Here is a 25,329-nt window from a genome sequence, read left to right as displayed (position 1 = left end):
GCCTGATGTTGGCCCAACAAAACGACTAATTGACTCGATTCTTGAACGGGGGCCCCGGATGTCTTCCGGACAAAGACCAAGAGAATGGTCTGTCAAAGGAAAAAAAAAATGCTCAGAGGGATATGGAAAACCACAACAACATCAACAGATTTTCAGGGACGCCCGGACATGACCCCTATCGTCCCACCACAGTACAAAATCTGCGTATATACAAGCCTAGCAGACGACGACATGATTTGTATCTGTTTCTTCCTTGTTTATTTATTTGTTTGTTTGTTTGTTTGATTGTTTGTTTGTTGTACAATTCCCGACTTATATACTCAGGGGCCTCAAAGAGATTGAAAGCATAATTGTTCAAAATAGCAGCTTTTATTTTGTATACACGTCCAAACACACAAATCGCGAAAGAAATTTCGATAAAATTTAAAGGATATATGGATAAATCATTAAGAAAATTTGTACAGCTTTTGAGCTTGACCTTAATAATTGCTCGCGTTGAAAGTTGCATGGTGTACTACAGTTTTATACCAAATGGTCATCTGCATCTGGTGGGAATTGGGATGGGAAAAAAAAAGTGATAGGTCCAGTGGTATCACAGGAATCGACCTTCAGCCTATATAGCAGACCTAGTCGGGATCTTGCTTTATTCTTCTTCATGTCTCGAATTCGAAGCTGTCCATTGTCTCACGCCGAGAGGTCAGTTATAATCACAATATTATCAGAATTCTGGCGACATCCAAATCGGTCTAGATCGGATACCACGCGGTGCTCTCAAAAATAGAATTAGGAAGCGACAAGCGACAAGCGACAGCGGAAGGTGGATTAAGGTTCGTAACCAGAAAGTGACTGTTTCTGACGGATGGACTTCATACAGATACGAGCCATTATCATCAAGTCCACTGTGTGTATGGTCCTGGTGACATTGACACAGGCAAACAAACAAACAAACAAAAATAGGCGGGCCTTTCTGACGCAAAAGCTAACAGCTATCAACGCAATGACGTTGTTGCGCCTTATCATCGTAGACGACGTAAACAAGTGTTCCTTTAGACATGCATGCGGGCTTTTTGGTAGACATCAAGCATTTTTTCCACCGTATTGACAAGAATCAATCACATGACACGAGTAATGGATTTTTGCGTGAGACGAGCGGGAAGGTGAAAAAAAGCAAATACGATTGAGGGACAAAGTCTGATTCGAACAATTTGACATCGTTATGTGTACGTGTGTGCGTCTGTGTGTGTGTTTTTCATCTGGAAGACAGTTCAATTGATCTTCGTTCGAATATACGATAGTGGCAGCTGTGATGCATTCATCTGTCATTTTTTTTTCTTCAGTTTTCATCAAGCGAAAATGGACGTGCATTCAAAATTGATAGGCACGAGATGTAAAAACTTTACGCAAATCCTAAAACAGGACATATTCTATCCTCTCTCGTGATTTCAGTTCAGGGGGTTTGCTATTCAGGATTCTACATTCATTTCTACCATTATGTCTACTGACAAGTTATTTGGTTTGTTTATAGTGACGTAAAGCTTCATCATAAAGTTTCTCTGTTGCTTTCAATCTACAATTGCGAGACTTTAGGGTGTTTCTTTATCAGAAAAAAAAAATAAAAATAAATAAAATAAATAAATAAAATGACTTTAAAGAAAAATCATTCTCAGTGTAATGATTTCCGGCGGTCGTAATTGTTTAATGTGTCCACTATTAAGTTTTGAGGCACATCTATTTTGTTACATGAATTTGGAAGCGGTGAAATACGTGGCACCATCTTAACAAACCACACTTTTCCATTTTGATGACTGTAAACTACATAATCCTCTCTGATACTAGAGTCTCTGATCTGATAAAGCTATGGAACAGAAAGTAGGATTAAAAATAAACGCGATATGATTCAGAAGTTAAAAATATGGGAGGGATCGCATTACCCACTACGCATGTTAAGTGACCGATTTATGGTGTGTGGTGATATAATAATATCCGATATATCTCTTTAGAGGCAGGACGGAAGACCCCGAAGCTCTGTATGCTGGGGTGACTTTCAGGTTCATGCCTTAAAGCAGATCAAACAGCTCAGCCAGCAAGAGCTCCACAATTTCTAAAATTGAGCCACCACAATATTTAGACGGCGTCTTTAAACACCGTCCCACTCGTGCATATGGTTACAAGAGCCTGTGCAAATGTCATCTCAATTGTCAATGGACGTCAGTGTGTAATCGCCCACTTCAAACGTGAAGTTACCTGCACTGACCCACGGTATTTGACAGCTACCTGTTCTGAGAATGATTATTATAGCTATTGACTCAAATGATGTGTTAGCAGACCGTTGCAGAAAGCTGCGTGTTAGAAATATGACACGATGTCAATGTCATGTATAATTAATGATTATCTTTCCAAGCAAACAAACACTATTAGACCTATCTTATTTTTGGGAACGTGTTGTATTCCTGACAATACGCAACATTGAGATATCAAAATAAACCCCTATCAGAAACTAGTACAACCCATAATACTCGATATTTCTTTTGTTTCGCATAGTTTTGTTTTGTTTTTGCCTGGATGACATAAGTGTGCACGATCGACGTTTGTTTAGGTCTGATGGTAGAAGTGATGTGTAATCGTAAGTTTGATTTGATTCTAAGTTTTGATTTGAGTTACTTTGGCATGCACGAGTGGTGCCTAACCGCTTCGCACTTGCACTAGAAACTGTCTTGTACTTTCGCGGACTTTTCAAAAGAAGGTGAATGTCTTTGGTGACTGAAAAAAAAAAGGAAGAAGAAAAGGAACAGGGGCAACGACCTGGCACGAAGAACAAGTCTCCAGTGGAAGTAGCAGGTAATTAAAGGATGCCGTCTGGCCCGCGGTATACAAATCTCATGACATCCACTGATCGTCTGCATTGAAAGCGACCACCGTTTTTCACGCTAAAGAGGAAACGCGGCTCCATTTGAAAGCTGGTGTCGAATGGTTTCGTAACCTGGCAGTAATTTGCCGATTAAAAGGCTAATTGCGCACAGTCTGTCTAGTTCAATATGGTACGTCAATTCAGCCAAAGCGCACATAAACAAGAAAGAAAAAAAAGAAGAAATTATGAAACTAAACTGAAATCCATGTTCAGTGAAAGGCATAATGGGATGGAGGCGTATGAGGAAGCGGGCATCAAAGAACGAAAGCAACTCAATCGATATTTTAGTGTCCCAATGAACAGCTACAAATAATAAGTATGAAAATAGATAATAATCACTGAATGCATTTTGGCCGAATTTCTTTCGGTTGCCCAGTGTTGATGTTTTGTTAACTTAATCCGGAGCCAATCTGCTGGTGGAGATGCGCGTTCCCGCGCTCTTGTCACTATTTATCGGGACACTCGCATGGTAACGACACTTTGTTATCTCGGATGTATGTCAATTTTAATCTCTAGCGGTTAGTCTTCCTTCATATAGTCGGATGTCCACACGACCTCATAATCCCCGCTTCCTAGGGACAACTGCTGCTATTTTCCCATATCATTCCTGGCTATGTACACCGTTATTTTATCATGCATGCAGACAGATAAGGTGCTGAGTGACCTCACGCTTGTTGCGTGACGACCTTCATTCGCGCAATCAACGATCGTAACTCCCCTACAGAATCCACTGTCCTCTATAATCATTATCATCATCAAGTAATGCCATATTTAATCTCCTCTGTTTACTTCACTCGCTGGATTTCCAATACATCTGACTTCACGCATTTAACAAAGCTGGTATAGTCAAATGTGATGAGTAATAATCTATTGCTAAGTCAATTAACTTTCTCTGAGTTAACCTGATAGATTGGACTGATAAAGATGGATATGTCCTTTTGTATGCATAAGGATGACCAATAATCGCATGCCCGACTACTTGACCACTGCTGACCGTTTTGCACTTTTCACTGAGGGTAAATTTATCAAAACCAGCATTCAAGGTGCTAAAGGTGTTGGATCTTTGTTGGGGTTTTGTTTGGTAGATAACCAAGCAACGTGGGCGAATGTCAGTAAGCAATATATAGCAGGCAAGCCGGCGAAGAGGGGTCATTATCAGTAGCTCTTCGTGGAAATTAACCTACCCTTACGTTCTTCCGGTAAAAAGTAGAGCGTCGCGAGAATTAACTTCTTTGTCAGTTTATACCGCTAATTCAAACTAAAATGGCAGGTATGTTGTTATATGATAGATATAGATAAGGAGCAGTACATTTTGAATACTTAATACACTTGCACTCGTGTTCCTTTATATATGTAAGAAAGCTTTTATATGCATTACATTCCTGTATTTGAGGACAGCATATATATATATATATATATTTTTTTTTTTTTAATGGGTTTTTCTCTTACCTGCTTGAAAATGGCATGGAAGACATCGATGTGGTTGTTGAGGTCGACACCAGGGATATACTGCTCCTCATCCGCCACTTTCTTGTCGTCGAAGACATCGAGCTGGACGACGAGGTCGAGATCGTCGGACTCCGTTTTTCTGGCGGGAAAAAATAGGTAAAAAAAACCATGAATGAGCGATCTATCAATGATAGAGCGAAATGAAACCTTTCCAATTAATGGTACCTCACTTGTTATAACAAGATATATTCTTGATGCTATGATAAAAAGTACCCCACATTATCTCATTATTTTGTTATTCTTAGCAGCTTTAAATCACAAATATCTCAAGTTAGCAAGACTGGGAGTTAACTCTTTTGCGATCAAACGCTTCATAAATAATGTTCTATGAAGAAATGTATTCATACTCTGAGCAATCATTACGACATGCTTAGTTGATGAGCTGCCGGTATTTGGATTAAATGCCTGATATGCATCATGTCACCCAGGCCAAAGCCCATGTGCTATGAACTTCCTGAGGTAGTGTAGGTGTCGACCAAGTCAATGGTCATGAACTGTGGCGTTACATATCAGTTTCTTTCCGCAAACTCCCCAAAATAGTTGAATTTAATCAGTCTATCATGAGTCGGAAAACCATATCTCGTGCCAATAAGACTATAGTTTCGCAATAATGATGACGGTAAATGATGAACAACACCAAGAGGTTGTTTGTTTGTTTGGTTTTTTTTTTCGCCCGGTGATCATTTGATATTTCTCAATAGTCTTTTTCAACAAAATAGCTACAACATCAAAAGCAACAACAAAATACCAGCAGTAAAATGCCAACCACCAAGTCTTAGTACCAGACACTGCGATAGATACGCCATGCATTGGTTGCTTGGAGTTACCTCTATTGGGAAGCTACAGCGGCTTGAAAGGAGACTGTAGCTGAAGCAACAAACTTCCGCCCGGAAGTGAAAAGGAAACATGACCTTTTGGATAGGAGATTAACGATCTCATTATCAATCATCATATTTGTCACCAAGAAGTCTTATATTAGATCTCGCATTTGCGTATACATGTATATATATATAATATATATATATATATACATACATATATATATATGTATATATATATATATATATATATATATATATATATATATATATATATATATATATATATATAATTTTTTTATTATTATTACTATTATTCATAGTGCGCTTTTCCCACAAGGCCCAAAGCGCTTACGATCAATTAAAAGCATGTACGACAGTATATATATATATATATATATATATATATATATATAATTGCATTGACTTGAGGTCTAACCAATGAGTAAGCAAAACTAATATGCATAAAAAGACCTTGATCGTTAACTCACCTTGAGTCCATCCTAATGCTATTGACCTATAGTTCATGGTCATAATCTTTTTTTGGTCCCCATCTTTCCCCCAAAGTTTGCGCTGTGCACTCAAACCGCAACTCGCATAAATTCTTCACCTTTCCAAAGAGATGATAACATTTGCCAAAGGTTGTCCCCTTCCCCCCCCCCCAATTTTCCTGCAAACTGCGGTTTTCCTTTTCATATTTTTTCTTTCGGGATTATTAGTTTTGAGAGTGCTCTGGACCGTAATTGTGTTTTTCACGTCAATCAAAATAGCGCCTTCGGCGAACACACACACATACACATTACGATAATCTGTACACACCGAGTCCAGCACAACAAGGATTGAGATGTACTTTTTGACCTCTTCTACCAACGTAACTCCCCATAGCCCCCCCCCCCCCAAAAAAAGAGGGTCCTCTCTTGATATTTGTCATCTCATAAAAACCAGCTACAAAGGTGTTAACTGGCCTGAATGTTGTTGCATGGACGTTACACGTTTACACCACTCACTGCAAATCTCTGCGACACATATACTGTGTTATAAGGAAGTGGCGCCTCAGAGGTATGGTGGTTGACATCTTGTAGGAACCTAATAGTTCCGGTATACCACCAGTTTGGAAGCAAAAAATAATCATCATCCTCATACCATGACGTGTTAATGCGTTTGAATTTCCTCTTCGAGCTTCATTAGCCTGATTTATCAAACATTTTTGGTCTATTGTTCAGCCCATAGGCCCGATTATCTTATTATCTAAAGTTGAAAAAAAAAAAAACCCACACACACATACACAAGCAAATAAAACGAATTGTTATCACAACAGGGGCGAAATTGTATTCAACAAACAAGGCAGATTATGATATATTGTACCATCATCATTTATTGACATGACATTGTGTGCTATTACACCTTGTTTTTTCCTATTTCTGTTTACGACCCCGGTTACACAATTGGACATTATGGAAGGCGCACACGTACTTCAACACAAACATTCATACGGGCACGTCATAAGACGTTCGAGTCTCCTGCAAAATAGAATATACAATGCACTCATGAATACAATTTCACTGTCATGTGACACATATTAAGTTAACCGAAAAAAATGAAGAAAACAAACGGGGATTTTGCGATTGACTATTACGCAGTTCGGCTTGCCCTATCATATCTGAGGGATTTCTCTCTCCGGGACCAATGGGGCTTCATAAGGGAAATACCTGTTAATACATGATCTGTGGCACATTCAGTCGTGTCATTTTCTTCGTCGCTTTGTCGTTTGCGAAGACAAAATGTGTTTGGGGCTGGGTTTTTTTTTTTTTGTATCAGGAGAGAGCTCACCGCTTAAGTTCTGATTTTTTTCACTATTGAGTGCGTATTACTAGTACATGTATCCCCAAATTCAGTAATCATATATGAGTTGATCCACCCACGTCTCGGTAAGAGCGCTAACCATCCACAAAGGCAACAGAACGAAAAGCGGGAATGTGTCCATAAGAAACCTGATCACAACTGCACAGCAGCTTAAAACTTTGGAATGAGGGTGCGCACAAACAGGGGAAGTGCAAAAGTGATCGCGGTTAATAATATGACCCCCAAATTTTGACAGGTAGACCTCTACAAAATAGAAACAAAAACGGTCTTGTCTAGGGCAAATATCAGAAGTTCTAGAATATATGAGAACGGAAGTTTGGCAATGGCCTCTGATACTTGTAAACTGACACCGATTTTTTACCAGAACGTATTGCTTTCCTCTGCGATAGCTCTATATCATTCAAACAACTTTAATACTGCCCTGATTCATAAGAAATAACTCCCTTGAGGATCAATGAAGGTGTTTCATTCATATTGAGAGAGGGAGAGAGGGAGATAGAGAGAGAGAGAGAAGACTCCAGAGAGAGAGGGAGAGAGGTGGGGAGATAGGGAGATAGATAGATAAATAGATAGATATAGACAAACGGATAGAAATAGATAGATAGATAGATAGATAGATAGATAGATAGATAGATAGAAAGATAGATATATAGACAGATAGATAGATGGATAGATAGATAGATAGATAGATACATGTAGATAGATAGATAGACAGACAAATAGATATAGATATATAGATAGATAGATAGATAGATAGATAGATAGATAGATAGATAGATAGATAGACAGATAGAAAGAAAGAAAGAAAGAAAGAGAGGGGTGTGAGATTTCTTTACAGGCAATTGATTACGTAAGTTTCAAGTAATTGGCATCATTTGGACATACAAGCAGTAATCGACGTACCACTGCTTTATGCAGTCTTATACATTATGCGAAGAATTCCACTCATAATAATGGTACATCATGTGAAATGACTTCAAGTAGATTTTCTCGTTTAGGAAGACCTATTCGTACGCTATAGTGCATAATAAAGTTTTCAAAAGCATTGATCACGGCAATTGTCCTAGATCATGTAGACAGATCAGATAATATTTCTATGAGATACGACCTAACACACATACTTTTATAATGCGTGCAGCTTCGTTTCTTACCGCGTTGACATCAATGTCAAGCTTCCAGAACGTTTTCAGCTTCAATCCCGATGTTTCAAAAATCCAACATTTTGATTATAGATATGAGGGAGTATACAGCTATAGTAGCCACAGGCTATATGGATGGAACCCGGGAGTCTCAACTTGTTCGAATTTGGATGAGGGTTTAGCCAGAGTATATCACCATGGGCGCAGAGCTGCCAGGAACGCCATTTGAGACTCCGGTCTCGCAAGGTTTTGGTGGCGTCTATTCTGTCAAGAACGCTGCTAATAGTTATGCCAACTTCGTACCTTCCTGAACTCAGCTCTCACCACATTCTCACGATACATTTTTTTTTTTTGCATAGCTGCATCAAACATGAATTCACGCCAAACCCTACCCCCCCCCCAAAAAAAAAATAATAATAACAAACCGCAGAGAATAAATACGTGACCTCCTGACCCAACTCTGCAAATAAAAAGAGGAATGCCTTGTTTCATATTTCTCATTAAAGTTACCTTTAAAAACGAAAGAAGCAAAAATCAAAACCAAACAAAATAAACGAAACACACTTGCATATGACATGCAGACATCACTTGTATCAGTCATTAAAGTCATAAATGTGGAACATCAGATGAACAAGTATAAAGACAGTGGGCGGGAAAGATGGGAACTCGGTGGAGGTTACCAAGAGGGGATCGACCCGCAACAGTTCGTTTTTTCTTCTTGTTGTTTTTACAGGTTTAAAACGACATCTTTTGAACAATACACACGGGATATCTGACATGTTGTTTTATTGATACAGGTTTGTAATCATGCGGAAATCGCTGAGAATGCGATTGACAGCGGGACAAAGAGTCTGTCCATTATTTATCATTTTTCGAGCATGTCGGCAAATTTGGTGTCTGCTGTTTATTATTTACCGAGTTCCTCGTTGCTGGAATGAAAAATGCATTTCGTATTCGAATATGAAGATTGAAGGTTACTTACTTATTCGATAGCGCATCTCGTTCTGCGTATTTAGACCACAGATTATTCATTGTGATGCTCAGACAATATGGTGACGATATGAATAACACAACGCATTTAGAAATAGCGTTTGAAAAAAAAAAACTTGTAATTATTATTATGAACAAAACGCTGTATGGGAAAGTTAGACTGTTATTCCACATCAAATTTAAATGAGAAATCTATCGTCTTCTGATAATTGTACCGAGCGTTTATCCCTTCATTTAGATCAGCTTGGATAGCCGCTCCAAGGTAGCTATCATGTCCCGACTATCTACAGTCTGGGCCCTGTTTAACTGAACTAAATCGAGCCAAACAATGAACCCAAAGTTGGGACAGTTTCAGATCAGATCTACAGTTGGAAAGGATGTATACATAGACATTCGTAATGTATACTAAAACATGGAAATGGGCGCAAGATATTGTTCCCAAATGGGGTAGGAAACAGTTTCTAACTTTTGAGAACTGATTGATCCAAAAATTTGCTCTGAGATCAGTTGAATTGAACGTAGGACTGGTTTTAGAATTTAGTGAAACAGCCCCAGATCCACAAACGAAAAGAGGGTGTAAAACACCATTCGCATGATTAGCAGTCATTCATAAGAGTTTTGACACGGAGCAGAACGGGTTAGTGATGAAAAGCACCTGGAATTTATCAAGTTACCGTATACGTACGGGCGTGCCCGAAAGTTCCATGGTTGCAAGAAATTTACTCACGCAAAGACAAGAATCGTATGTCTTGTTCACTTTCTAAGTCATGTTAGTTTTCATATTAAGCTCTCGGTCAGTTTTGCCCGGAGGAAGAGGTGGAGTCTGGCTGCAGAGGACGTGAAAGAGCTCGTTGGCGTATAGGAGAAAAAGATTAAAAAATATTACTGATTCATAATATACTTATATTTCAGGCTGATGCCTCTCAGAGAAATTTGAAACCTCTTTACATTTTCTCTAACCAATGTCATTGTCAAGCTGGGTTTATGACACTCCCAATCCGACGAGTACGAGTGTAGAATACAACTGGTGTACTTTGCAACGGTAGTGTAAATAAATACATACTAAACATCAAACTCGTATTTGCTTTTCAAATATCCAGGTACAGAAAATAACAAAAGTGGCATATTAGATGTATGAATCATCATTTTACCAAAAAAAAAAAAAGGAGTCTATGGGGGGTGAAATTGGGTCAATTTCAAAGCTAAAAAAAAGAGATATGGTGTCTGTTCAAGACAATGTAAGATGGCGATCCGTTGTCCTCTTAACCCAGGTGTGTGTTTGCCTCATGCATGTCTAAATGTACAGACGCCCTATCTCTAAATTTGCTCTTTTCGCTGAAGTGCTGTACTGAATCGCTTTGCATTGCAGAGAATAATGGTGCTATACCACTTCTGGAATGGCATGCCTCAGAGAGGCCATTCAAGGTGAGTACAGAGCGTGGAGTATATGAACTTTCGAGGGTGACAGGCTTTTAAAAATGTCTTTTTATTTCCGATAGCAATTGGAATGCATATCTCCTGTATTATCTTTCCGGAATCATCTGAATAGATCGCCACTCGAGCTCGACAACTCATTTGAATCATATCTAATCTTGTCAATTTGATGAGTACGGAATAAGCTAGAACTCGTGGTACTGAGGCAGAAACTAGTGACCAGCTTATGCAGACACTGTCCTTTCTTCAGAGCACCCCGCCTCCCTAATCATCTATAACTGCCAATACCTGAAAACATTACACAACATTTCATGACGAGACACTACCAGAATGATGACGGTATTGGATTCTAAAAAGAATTGGGCAAATTCTTGATTGGTGATCCGAACCTACCGTCATGACAATGGAATATCCAAACCACATAATTGGATTGCCACTATTTTAGAAGGTAATTGAAAAGTTTCCAGTCCCCTTCAAACGGACAGGACGGACAGACAGACAAACAACGGACTAGAAAATAAAGACTTGCTTCGAGCGAAGAAAAAAGGTATTAAAAATGAGACTTCTCGAAACACTGATTCCTCTCATCTACAGCAATATTGGTTCAAGCACTCATCATTCTTTTAGCCGATGAAGACGTTCTGAAAACAAGGGATGCAATATTCCTCGTATAGCAGTTCTCTGTGGTCATTTTTTTTTTCAGTCTTCCAAGATTTCTGCACAGTTTCATCTGTGAATTCGCGTCAGTTGTTAAGCATGCGCAAAATGTATTGCCAAGTTATTAGCAATGTAAGGACTAAGAAACACAAACAACAAAGAAGATTTCATTGGAATTGCGCGGTATTTTTGAACGCACGAAACACCCTCTAGTTTTCTCTCCAGTACATCAAGTACATCATACACGATCTTATTTTTAACTGTGAAACATGAGGTAAATGACATAACATAATTTTTATGTTGTATATTGATATGCATGCGACTCAAATAATTATGCCGACAATTTGTTAAATTTTATTACACTATATTGAAATTGGAATAAAGAAATAAGACTGAACTGAGCTACACCATAAAGACAACAATATAGAATTGATGACATAAAGTTCTTTTTTTTTTCTCATTGATTCAGCAAAGAAAGGCTGTTTTACACAACCTATGCACCTAACTTGGCCTCTTGCGGAGAAATCAACACACAAACGGAATTGATCGAGTACTGACCGTGATCAGAAGAAAAACATTACAGAAGGTCGAATGACAAGTTACCATGGTTACAAATAGTAATTTTATACAAGGTGAGGGAGCGGGAAAGAATCTCCGACGATTTGTAAATTTGATGAGTACATCTAAAGGAAACCTTACATGACCATGTTCTTTTATGGAAAGAGCATCAAGATTGCGTTATGCTGTAGATTTTCTTTTTCCTGGCCGTTCCATGTCATTGCATGTTAAATCCGCGTGTGTGTTTTCCTAACACAACCTGTAAATGTCACTTACTACCTAGTAGAATTCACGGATTGTAATGGCGGTAATGATGCCAGTAATAAATTGCTCCAACGGAATTACGACTCGTGAATATTGTTCGCTACGAGCTTGTAGCGTCTGAATGTCAAAGCAATCCAAATTAGTTTAATTGCCTCTTTTCGCCAGTCAATAATGGATAACGTCACTGAAACTGCGAGCAGCCTCTTCGCGAGCGTTTCATGGTACAAGTACTAGTACGCGCAAAGTTGACTGTGTCGCCATGACAACGACATTGATGGCACTCGACTAAAAGCAGTCATCGTTGTGCCGAGTATCACGGTTTCAGGGGTCGGTGCTCGAAAATTTCGAAAGTCGAGAGGGTTTCATAGAGTTTAGCTATTTAATTCTCATACTTTCTTGATAATAGATATATTGTACATAAGCTTATATTTTTTCCTGAAAAGACCGAAAATTACAACAAGAAAACATCGTCCAGTTATTATTTTGGTTGGTCATTTTCCCCTCGTGTATAAGTTCGAGGAATTAATGTATTGCACGCCACGCCGGCACGTATTAGCGCCTTTAACTGGATGTATTCACGATGGCGAAATGCAAGGATAGATTCTATCAGGGACGGAAGCTTGTTAAATGTAAAAGACGAAAAAAAAAAAAAACATCCACAAACAAACCCAAGGAGGATATCATGAAGGTGATAAAAACTATACATGAAATGTGTACGGAACGCTTCACTGTTATCGTTTCCGCACACCTACCAGGATGTCGTATGAAAATTCTCCGACATTGACTCTCCCTTGCTATTTGTCTTTCCACTCCTATTTCAACCCCCCCCCCCCAATATTTCGCGGGCAAGTCGTGATTTTCCTCTTCATATTGCGTCTTATCGCACGGCTTATCTGAATATATCTGGCTTGTTTCCATAATTCTTGGAATCTGGCGTGGTATTATAGCGTAAGTAACTTGCCTTTTATGGAGGGTGGCTTCTGGAGTTTTCAATAAACATAAAAGCACAATTAATTCTCGTTAAAATACGTTGATTTCATTAACATAGTGTAGTTTTAAGTGACGGACAGCGTGATTCTCATGATTGTCAAGGTGCAGCACATACCCCTGCGTTAAATTTTCTGATTACATTTTAATTAAAACGGCGGTTTGATCTGTGGTTTGACATTGAAGGTTGCTCTGTCACACTTTACATCATGTAGAAGGGCCTACTTGCTACATATTATAATCATTTCCCATGTTTGCTTTCTTGTTTTTTCTAAATCAATGATTGAACTGTAATCACCTTATCTTAAATCACTAAAAACAGAAATTAAGAAGTGCTCTTGCAGTTCTCTTCCTTTTCTCGGCGTATCACTCATTCATTGTAAATCGCTCTCGGATTGAGTGAAGTCAACTAGGAGCTGTTGTGGTTCAGACTATTCAAGTCTTTTAGCGGATGTACGCTGTGCTGAGGCATTTTATCATCCTAACAGCCAAATTCTTCCATCGGCCCAGTAATTGTAATATACTGTAATTTAAATGCATCCAACTTCTTTGTTGCTAGCCACAGACACAAAAGTCAAAACCTTAACTATGTATCGTTGCAGTCTGACAATGGTTAAGCATAACCTTTGTGGTTGCGAACACGGGAAATTCGCCTAAAGCAAGAGTTTCTAGTGACCGATGAGGCCATATTACACACCAAACCAGCCAACAAACTTGAAGGATATCCTACGGTCTTCCAGTTGCCTTATATACCTTAAATAGAGGAGTTGGAGATAAAATTTGGCCAACCTTATTTCTATGGCAACTAACGGTCGTCTCAGGTGTGAGTTTCTTCAATTTGTCTCGCTCTACTAATGAAATTTGTAGAGGGAATCACTTTTCCGACATGTTTCTTAATTTACAGATCAGCAGTTGCGATCTTAACAAATTGCATTTGTAGAGGGAAACATATTGAAGAATTAAATATCACAGCTGAACCTTTTTAAATAATATCTCGCTTTCATTTAACGGTCGTCTATTACTGAAATTCCACTCATACCAGTAACACATGCAAAGCAGCTAGGCCTCACTACCTTCCAGGGACTGAAGGGGTTAAAGGGTGTGTACAGTTCTGGTCGAGGTGAGGATTTAGCATTTAACGTTTTGCAAGATATTCAGAAACCACTCTATGAGATGTCAAAGAGCATGCAATTCTAAGGGGTATCAAAAGTTTATTTGATGAAAATCTGTTTTGAAATGGCTGAGATATCCAAAAACAAGGTGAAACAAAGAGATCCTAATAAAGTTGTGGCATGTCGCCTTTTATTATTATCACTTTTTTGGATATCTCAGCCATTTGAAAACCAATTTTCATCAAATAAACGTTGAATCCTTCTTAAAATTACATGTTCTTTCATATTTCATAAGAGGTTTCTCATTATCTCACTTAAGAATGTTCAAACATGAATCCCCACCTCAACCACTACTGTACAGTCCCTTTAAGGAAAAGCACACCTCATCGATCACGAAGATGATAGAATAATTTTGGTCGGCGGAGCGAGCATCAAGTTTCTCGGAAGAATAATGACCTCTACCCGACTCGACCTTCGAGCATTTTGCAAACTTATCGACCGTCGTCTGACCCGGGGTCACGTTCGAGCATGCTGTTCAGACATTTCGGCTGATTTTCCCGGCTCTAAACAAGTCACCAAAAGAGGCGCAGGGTTCAAGAATATCCTGGGCGAAATTCAACGCTATTCAATAGATGAAATTGAGATGAGAAAGGGGGTATAGCGAGGTGAAATGTTGCTCCCTGTGGCAAAGATGCCCGTTAAAAGAACTGACCGGAATAGACCTGTGACTTCAATCCGTATGTCATTGATGGATTTATGAATATGGAGGAACAAGGAGGGTATATAGAGGGATCAAGGGACAAAATCATATCACAATCCCCCCACAATGTACATGATGTAAGATTGATAAACTTCTCTTCACTGAGACCGCAACACTACCATATAGTGTCAGCTAGATAGATACATAATATATCCTGACAAGAATATCTCGAGTTCTACGGTCAGCTCCCACTTCGTATACCCCCAAAGATGTGTACTTGACCGTCGACATTGGTCAGTGTACCACCTCCACAAATTACGAATTCGATTTTAGCTCTGTCTGCTAAATATCCTCTTTCATTATTACTGCAATGACCTTCCACGTAATGTAAAGGTATCAAAGGCCGAAGTGACATGACGTTGTACATGTACTCTTGTCATTTATTACTACAGTCTGCCACCCCCCCCCCCCCCGGCGCTAATGGGGCTATTGGTATTGGTGGTTTTATATACGATGAAGGTGTAGTTTACCGGCAGGGTAAATTACCTTGCCAGCCAGGTCAAGGGTGTTACCGCCACACACACACAAAAAGTGCATAGCAACATATTGTGGAAGAGACTGCATGTGAACAAACGAGAGGTGTGGCGGGAGGATAGATGGAACAGGACAGAAACAAGTCACATTCCAAGAAAGACAAGTGTATAGACAGAGCATATTATGCGATACGTGACAGAAATATACGCGACAAAATACCATGTTAACGAAATGAGTTATGGACTAATGATAAAGCTGAGAACAATATAGACACAATGGGGGAAACAAAGTCCACAGAGACACATTGTGTAGGCCTACAGGCTGGAAAATGTTTCCGGCAAACAGAAATAAATCTTATATGAGTGTTTCCCGCGTCGATAGAAAATATCGCGAAGGAATAGGGGGATGAATATTCATTCGCGTTGCCAAGAATGCTGTCAATGTTCTGGCGTAGACTTTGGTAACCATCACAGATCGTGATACATGACCGTGTCCGATCAAATACAGATCACAGCTCTTAAATCTACAGCTGAACATATGGGCATGCACAAACATTATCCACTCTTTTAAATCTGAAGGCCACCGTATGGGCAACACGGGAGAGAAATTCCTCTTCTTTAAAGGGGCATTCCAGACGATTTTCATAATTTCACATCATGTAGTACATAAATTAACAGCTTCATGTATAGATTTGTAGAATTTATTGTGGTTCTTGAGCAGAGAAACAGTACTTTCAAAAACCTTAAACAAATTACACTGAACAAAGATGATGACATAGGAGCCTCACATATCTCAGAAATGTAGCAGTGTCATTCCATTACAATACCGCATGCTTGCAAGCTCACCTGTGTGTAATCTATGCATGCCTTCTTCTTTTGTGCTGCTTCCTTGAGCCACATCTCATGCATTCTTATGGTGAGGCTGCCATGTCATCATCCTTGTTCATTGCAATTTGTTATAAACTTCGAAAACATTCTTATTTTTCATCCCAATCATTATAAATCCTGAAACTCTGTACCCAGTATAACTAATTTATATATATATTCAAATGTAAAAATTTGAAAATCATCCGGAGGTCTCCTTTAAAGGTGCTCTTATGCTAAAAAAAAAGAAAAAGAAAAAGCGATATAAACGTACCCTTTTTGCCATGGCTTTCAGCTGGTAAGAACTATGCTTACAACTATAAACTTGAATGATCCCAGATCCGGCGTTTATCTGCATGGACGCTATTTTTAAGGGAGGATAGAATAGACCATCTTTTGTTCAGACACTCCATGGTTGGATTTTGTGTGGTCTCACTGGATGTACTTGAATTCTTCGTTTTCGTGCGCTAAATTCAGAAGGGCTCCAAGCGGGGAAGAATGTGACCTAGGACTTACACCCGCGACGAGGTCTCATTTTTTTTTTTTTTTTTTTTTTTTTTTAGTCCCATGAGCCTTTGTCGGGGAAATTGAATGAATGGGCTTCTTTATTACTGGTATCAAGTACCGAACACCATCTTAATGTTTCCGACCTAATGTTTACCGGAACTTTCTCTCTCATTCTCTGCTAAAAAAAAAAAAAAAAGCACAGGAGAAATGAAGTCCAGGCCTACAAAGATATCGAAAATAATAATGATAAGAAAATTTTGCGAGCTATGATTTCGTCTGTTCTACATAGTGTGTAATCATAGCCACGCAAGTTCTATAGTGTACTGCATATTAAAGTAACCATGCATGATACCACAGCTAAAGCGCTACATACGTACACTAAGCACATTCAGTGATGCAGGCACGTTATTTGTACACAAAGTGGAGTCCGAGGAAAAGCGATTTATCCTTTCAAAACTACAATTTTTTTAAAGTTTTGGTTAACTCCATGAGCTATCAATCATCACTTCATAGGATGATTACAACAATTCGAGATGTCACATATTTTGTAAGACAATGAATTATTCATGGGGCTTCTTGATTTTATTCCTTTTTCATTTTTAACTTTTTTGTTTGTTTTCAAAAGCCAAACGTGTGTGCGTGTGTGTGTGTGTGTTGGGGAGGGGGACCTGCAGTCTCAGCTTGCTATGTAGGCCTACAGCTGTACACTAATGAATAAGCAAATCAAAACGGGAAGTGGAAGAATCAACTTCGTTACACTACACTTTCATGACAAAACAAAGGGTGTCCTGAGAAATATAAAGAAACGCCATAAGCCATAAAGTAGAGCTTTTCTCCAAAGAATTGTCGTACTTGAATAACCATGACTGTTAACAGGAGGTTAGACAATATTGTCCAAAAACAAAATAAGTTAGCTTGATATCAGCAGAGGATTAACTCACAAGGATTCACCTGGGAATCTTGACCTATATCCTCCATGATTTTGACATCACTCGCATAGTAGTCCTGTTCTGTTTTTCACTGCCGACTTCTTGTTTGGAAAGAAATATTTTGTTTTACTCTCTGCCTCAAATGTCTTAAATAATTGTGTTATAAACATGCATTGCACCAACGGAGCCGTTTTATAGCGCTATTACACACAAAAAAATATATACCGAAAGCAAATTTGTAGATCAAACACAATCGCCTTCCAACCAATCGAATTTGGGTTCATACGACTTGTGTTTGACTTTTACGCTTGAATTGAAATATGGCTTTTTGTACAGAGTGTCTGAGGATACTCAAACCATACAATCTCGCCGGAGTCGCAGGTGAGTTTCCTTGGCATGGCGGACATGATAACTAGTTTCGATGACTCTGTGGGCTATCTGTGATTTTGTTTTTTCGGTTTTATTTCCCTTTTCATTTTTCCTTCCTCTTTTTTTTTCCTGCGGCTGACTGAACGAAACCAGGCAAACCATTATCATTTGTCACATTCCGGGCCAGAGATTATGTATTTAGCTTCCACGTTGGTATATGGGCGTGTCCAACAGACGTTTCAAAATACAATTTGTTGTCCCTTCTTTCTTGTAGGGTCCAAAACCACACCCTACTCATAGGAGGTGTGAAAGGAGAAGCACTCTCTATCATCCACAATGCCCTACTTATTCTACTCGACGTGGATCTCAAATTCTAGTGGAGCTAAACGTACTGAAAATATACCTCCCTTAACGAACTTCGCATTTGCCTGTCGTGCAATTAAACGAGCGAGTGGTATTTGTCAATGCGTATACATCGTTTTTCAGTCAGGCCATTGACTATCGTTATTTAGCCTTCCACTCTACCGAAGTTAGCTGATGAAAGAAGGATAATGATTTGCGGCTGACATGGCTGACGAACCGTTTCGCCATTGTGCATGCACGCACGTTATGCTCCTATAGACTAAAATCTTTTAATCAGTTTCATTAATGGAACTTAAGAGGTATTAATCGAACCAGAATATTGCAAAGTTAGCGCACTTGGAGCAATAATGCTGTGGTCCGAAAGACAGAACAGTTCAGGTTGTCTCTCTGGGTGCTTGCAGACACGTACGCACTCACTGTTGGTTGTATAAGGTTGTTCAGATCAGACGCTCTGTGGAGTGGAGTCCTTATGTAGCTCTATGGTTGCAATGTCATTATACCAGTAATCTCTATATTACATAGAGATCAGTGCATTTCACACATTCACGTGTTATTTGTTCTTTTTTTTTCTTTGTTCTTTTTTTTTTTGGGGGGGGGGGGGGTGTTTTAACCATGCACACTTACCTCAGATTCGTGAGGATGTCGAGAAGCTTGAGACCTGAGCAAGGGAGAGAGAAAACAGGAGAAATGGGTGAAAAAGTTAAGTGTGTGTTCCCTTGCAGAAATTCTGCGTATCACTCCTGTAAAAATAGGATATGTCATTTGAAAGGTGTTGTTTGAAACCATCAGATATCAGAATATCTTCAAAGAAGCTGCTTTCTGCTTGAAAAGCGAGCTGAACCTTCTTACTTTCAGCTGCTGCAGAGATAAACAATTAAACAATATACTAGTAGATATTTAAGTTGGCATCACACTGATGAAATAGGCCTAATTCACTCTTTTTAATTGGGTATTTATGGACTCAGCTTAAAGCAAAGCTGCGTTTTAGCCATTTTTGCCTTAAATGGGAGAGCTGTGAGCTCCTTGGGAACGTTCACTCTGGTCGAAGTTATCCGTTGCATAGCCTCACTTTCAGAAAGTTTCCTGCTCATGACTTATAGTTCTCTACAGTGCAGTTGTAAGATTGACAGTGAAAAATTTGTTGACACTTCACCATAGCAAACTCATTGGACTCAAGACCATGGCGTAAAACTCAAAAGGTAAGCATGGGTCATGATGGCAGCCGGTACATCTATAGCAGTTGGAAGGAATCGAATTTAACTCTAACTATCATCGTGTCTAAATGGGATGGTGTGTTTATTGCAGGCTTGACACATGGTCATACTTTGATCGTTGTTGATGCCAAAAGATCGCCAAACTACATGTATTGTCGAAAGCCGATGTGTGCTTCAAGAGGGACCAATATTTCGCTGAGTTTCAGCTTTTTTAAAATGGTACATGTCATGGAAGATGGAGTGTTTGTCATTATAACTTATAAGGCAAGAACGATTTCGGCTTCGTTTGATGGGTCCGTCAATAAATAGACCTAATATGTGCCGCGTGTCTGGTTCGACGGCCATTTTAAGATCTTCCGAATACCCCCACGCAAGGTCTCTCGGGAAAAGGCGTGCCAGTACTTCACGCCAGATTTACAATGGTTAAGCTCAGTGAAAACACGACGAAGAGCACGTTTTCGGGGTCACAATCTCTTGCTACAGTACGTTGAATTTCTTCCAGAGGCTTGGCCGGCGACTTCTGGAATTTGTTACCGCATTCCGAGGGTATTTTCTTCCTTTTCATGGTCTACACCAAACAACAAAATTGATAGATTACCTTGACTATATTGCGCCGCGCGTCACGACGCATTTGCGAATCTTTGCCGACAATATTGTGTATACATCGTTATGCTCAGGAGGATGCGAGCAAAAGATGGTCAGTCTGCGCATCCAAAACTTTCAGAGAGGTCAATTCTGACTCGGAATGAAAACATGCTCCACCACAAAGATCAAGCTGACCCCGACGTGCGACTTGATATCCGATTAGAAGATCTAAACATTACCTATCTACATCTCAAGCCGATGATCAATGAAAGAAAAGGGGTTTAGAAAGGTGACAATGATGATGATACAAATTATGACGACTATGACAACCGCGATGATGATTTGATAATGATAATAATAATAATAATAAACATGATGAATACGTGACTACATAAACAAATAGATGAAGTCAAGAAGGAGTGTCCAGGGAGTCACAATGAGAACAAATATAATTACGAAGGTATACGATTAGTTTGATCTTGAAATTCGTTTGGGATGAAACCCCCGCCATTTTACATGTTTCAGTGGCTTCTGCACAGTAATTTCAATAGAGCTTTTAAGCAATCTACAGCAAGGTTCAAAAACATACCAGTTATGAATATATGTGATCCGAAGCGTGCATTCGCATGCAGTTCATACAAAATTCGAGTAACATCTCCAATTCATACAATATGATAATGTCAAGCAGTAAATCATTACGACTTCGGTAAACTTTGGTCTTAAATGGAAGCTATGCACTCTACCTTCACAACCCTGAATACAAGAAAAAGTCACGAATAGGAAGTGGCAGCTTAAATGCGCCTTCAGGGGCTGTGTAAATCCATGTAAACCCAAGATTTCAGGACAAATTCACCGAAACAATAAAACAAAAAAGGGTCTTCTAAGCCCCAGGCCTAAAATTCGCAATAACACGCTTTCGCGCCAGCGCAAATGTTTCTCATTTTCCCTTTCGAAGGGGGCAGGGTACCTCGACGGACTCCAAAGTCCACGGAGGCGCTGGCTGTTCCCATTTCTTTGTTCTCGCTCACTCAAGTTCAAATCAACCCCGCTTGACCCCAAATAAGCGAAAGGACCCCTCTAACCCCATTTTGGGGGTTGTCCCATGGGTCATTCTTCACCGCTTCTCGCACTCCGTATAGCGCCGCTCCGTTTGGCAAGATGATGACAACATGGAAATCATTTTTCTCTTGACGGTAATCGCTCTCGCGACGCGACCTCAACTTGAGAGTTCATTCTCAACGAGAGCAATTCGATTATTTCAAAATGTAGCTGAAATTGCCCAACCGGCTGATCCATGCCGTCAAATGTGTGACAAATGGGCTAAAGAACGAAAAGGAGTAATACGCATTTAGCGCTTACTCAGATCATTCAATTATACGCACGTAATAACTGGCATGTTGACGGCAATCGTAAACTTATGAGGAACGATTGTCGACAGCTCTGAAATTATGCGGAATCCATAATCTTGTGCGCGATCATATCTGAAATACATGGAGGTTGCAAAACTTCCTAAGTGTCCCTGATAAGGCATTCCTAAAACATTGAAATAAGTAGGTCTTTTAGGCCACTATTGGTACTCTTGCGCCAGTATTTTCCTGCTTCGTTCCACTTCTGAAGAGCATTCTATTGCTCCTAAATATGCTACCGACCATGCCGACAGAAAGTTAGGGAACACTAACTCCGCCCTCTCCCACCCTGCTCAACTCGTTTTGAGTTTCTCCTTTAGGTCATGTTCACTGAGCTTTGCGAGCTCAGAGTTGGCACTTCAAGCAGTGAATTAGTACTTTCGATCACATACATATAAGCCTAAATATGAAAAAAGCAACTTAAAACTATATTTTCTTCTAGCTTGAAGCTATGTGACATGCCAAAAATATTTCCCAAAGATTGTTAGCATACTTCCAGAATTCGATACGCGGGTAGAATTCTTTGTGCGGCATGGTGTCAGAGGCTAAGTCCTTAAGGAGATCTCTTACGGTGCTGCGTGATGTTTTGACAGAGATATTGTTCCATAATCCCTCACAGCGAGTCAACGAGTGACGAGTCAGAAATGATATCGTAACAACATTCCCGCGCGGAGACAAAAGCGACAATAGGAATTTGGAGGTGGGGGCGCTTTTCACTTTCACGCCAGGCAGTCCTGAACGACCGTCGCAGTCACAACCACCTCCGAGTCCTCTGCCATTGTTATAATTATGCACAGACAATGTCAAGATAAACAGAAATGCACATTTGGAGATTCTACAGAAAGATGTGAACGAAATTTGTGCGAGTGCCAATTTTGTCCACGACTCTCCTCTGTCACCTGTACTACGTATGAATTATGTTCGTATTAATCCCGCAATCAATTCATCAAATCATGTATAAGTGCCCTTGTTGCGACACCCTGGCGAATTGCGATCAATCTTAGCAGGAAAATGGTTTCCACCTCTTGATTTAAGCGTCTGATGCACAATATGTGTGCAGATTTATAAGCATCTGGACTTTGTGACCCTGCAATGCCTAGAGGTTGTAATCTGTGACACTTGGAACACCTGGTAATGGAAGAGCGTTCATAGACCTTCCGAAAACACATTCTTTTTACATACACAACTCTGCGGTAAACTTATACATTTTCATCTAAGGATGAAGTCTGAGAGAAACAGGGAACACGAAAGTTACAACAGTTTAAATACACAAACACGACTAACTTTTGCTTTTACCATTTACTTTGTATGAGGAAATCGACTTCTTTTGTAAGATGTATAATGAAGCAGTCCTAAATATATCATTTGTATAGTTGCAAAAAGAAATTTACGTGACAGTCCGACATTTTCACTGATCTTGCCCACAAAGCAAACGAGGAGCATGACCTAAATGGCATAACTCACGTACTATGAACGATTCATTTCAAAGAGCCCTTTGGAAACCGCTCTGGTTGTCAAACCGCCATTCAAGTGATATGAATTTCACCTTTAGGCCCACTCTCCTCTGAAGTATTTGTGTGTTTTGCTCTCGTACGACATGGGATTTGGTTGTTCTGATGGGCTGATAAGTCACACATTCTGTCCGTGCACTCCCCACATAGGTGTTTGACATGGACCCAATTCCTGCAGATCTTTTAGTCTTCTTTACTGAGGGATATTTCACTGCGATAAGAGATCAATTTTGCCCTTCTGAATGATGTCTTAATTTTGACTTCGTATGTCTCCAGGAGAAGATAAATATTCAGAGTGATTTTCTTCCTTCACCCAATTTTCTCTTAATTCCTCAACGAATGAAAATGTCTAAAAGATTTCTTTTCGTTTCATTCAATTTCCAGCACATACGAGTACAACATTTGAATACACATACACTAATGATACGAACAATGCAATAAAAAACACACCATGAAAAATAATACAATTTTGTAATTTCAAGACAAGTACGGAAAAAATGGTTGGAAATGGAGGGGACTGCTCAAAAGCAGAGCTCGTAGTCTGCAGTCCCCTCAAAAAAACCAAACAACAACAACCTGTAGTTACAAAACAAAACTGATAAAACGAGGCAAAGAAAATAAAGTCAGACAAAGACGAAGTACACACATACAGACATATTAACATACACAAGACAGCTCCCTTGTAATGAGGGAAAGAGGAAAGGTAAGAAAGGGCGGAACTAATGACAGGAAGAGGCTACCTTCACAGTGGACAGAGAAAAGCGAGAGGAAGAGGAAGATGATGGGTCAAAACCGGAGCACATGAGACACTGAGGTACAAGCTCCCCAAAATAAAGGAGTGTAGGAGAATGATCATGTACGACATCAACATTTTCTTTCAGTGTGCTCATGATCAAAATCAGATCATTTCTGTTTCTCAAGTAGATCAATCATTATCAAGTGCCTTCAAAGAGCTGATGATCGACATTGACGTCTAAATGATAACAAAGATCAACGTTAACTATTTCAACTAACTTTTATCTGCTAGATCAAGGAAGTAATGGTAGATCTAAATCAAGCACCACTTAAACCAATCATCACAATGGTAGAGAGAGTTTTTTTTTTCTTACTCTCTATAGTCCCAAGTTCAGCTTCCCTCGATATAACTGAATCTAAACCAGATGAATCCGCTTTTACTGAAGTCAAGGTCAGCATGAATAACATGTCAACCGCTACATGCGTTTTGGTGAATGTGAACTATTCCATTCTATAGAAAGCAGTCGCGGGACAGTAATTTTTGATCCATTATGACGATTTGCTATTTGCTTCTATTTGCATTCTCATTCTTCTTTTTCTTCGTCTCCCTCCTCCTCTTCTTTTTTTTTTCTTCTTCTAATTTCCTCGCTGATACAAGGGGACAAATAGGAAACCAACTACACTGTTTCATATTCAGAAAGTGACGCACAGTACCGATCAATCCTATAATGGATAGTCATGAACTATTAAGCATTATGATATGATAACTAAGAAGTTTTTGTCAATATCATGAGTAGCCTCAATTACATTCTCAACATTCTCATTTGATACTCAAATCGAACCGTTATGGTTTGTTTGTTTGTTTGTTTGTTTGTTTCATTTTTCCCATCTGAGAAGATGGCTGGATAGCCCACAATATTCAACTGCAAGAGCTGGTCTTACATGGGCAATTGATTGTGTCCAGTTGGATGTGAGGCGGGCCACTTCACCGGGTTATCCACCCTTCTCTTTGGGATGAACGATTGAAGAGGGATCTTTTACTTGTATGAGTTTTGACTCTGTCACACACGGGACCTCCATTAAAGGGGCATTCCGGACGATTTTCATAATTTCACATCATGTAGTACATAAATCAACAGCTTCATGTATAGATTTGTAGAATTTATTGTGGTTCTTGAGCAGAGAAACAGTACTTTCAGAAACCTTAAACAAATTACACTGAACAAAGATGATGACATAGGAGCCTCACAAATCTCAGAAATGTAGCAGTGTCATTCCATTACAATACCGCATGCTTGCAAGCTCACCTGTGTGTAATCTATGCATGCCTTCTTCTTTTGTGCTGCTTCCTTGAGCCACATCTCATGCATTCTT

The 25,329-nt window shown here is 39.4% G+C and overlaps 1 protein-coding gene across 1 annotated transcript in view; it reads right to left on the bottom strand.

The window, feature by feature from the left end:
- Nucleotides 1-25,329, bottom strand: part of LOC140234735 (uncharacterized) — a 162,474-nt gene that overhangs the window by 29,629 nt on the left and 107,516 nt on the right. The window contains exons 3-4 of the mRNA XM_072314772.1: nt 19,129-19,162; nt 4,358-4,496 (exon numbers count right to left, since the gene is read on the bottom strand). Of these exons, the coding sequence (XP_072170873.1) occupies nt 4,358-4,496; nt 19,129-19,162 (173 nt within the window). The remainder of the gene's footprint in view (nt 1-4,357; nt 4,497-19,128; nt 19,163-25,329) is intronic.

The sequence above is a fragment of the Diadema setosum genome, chromosome 11 (genome assembly GCF_964275005.1).
Source record: "Diadema setosum chromosome 11, eeDiaSeto1, whole genome shotgun sequence".
Classification (NCBI taxonomy): domain Eukaryota; kingdom Metazoa; phylum Echinodermata; class Echinoidea; order Diadematoida; family Diadematidae; genus Diadema; species Diadema setosum.
The sequence above is the reverse complement of the archived record's forward strand: the minus strand, read 5'-3'. Positions and strand labels throughout refer to the sequence as shown.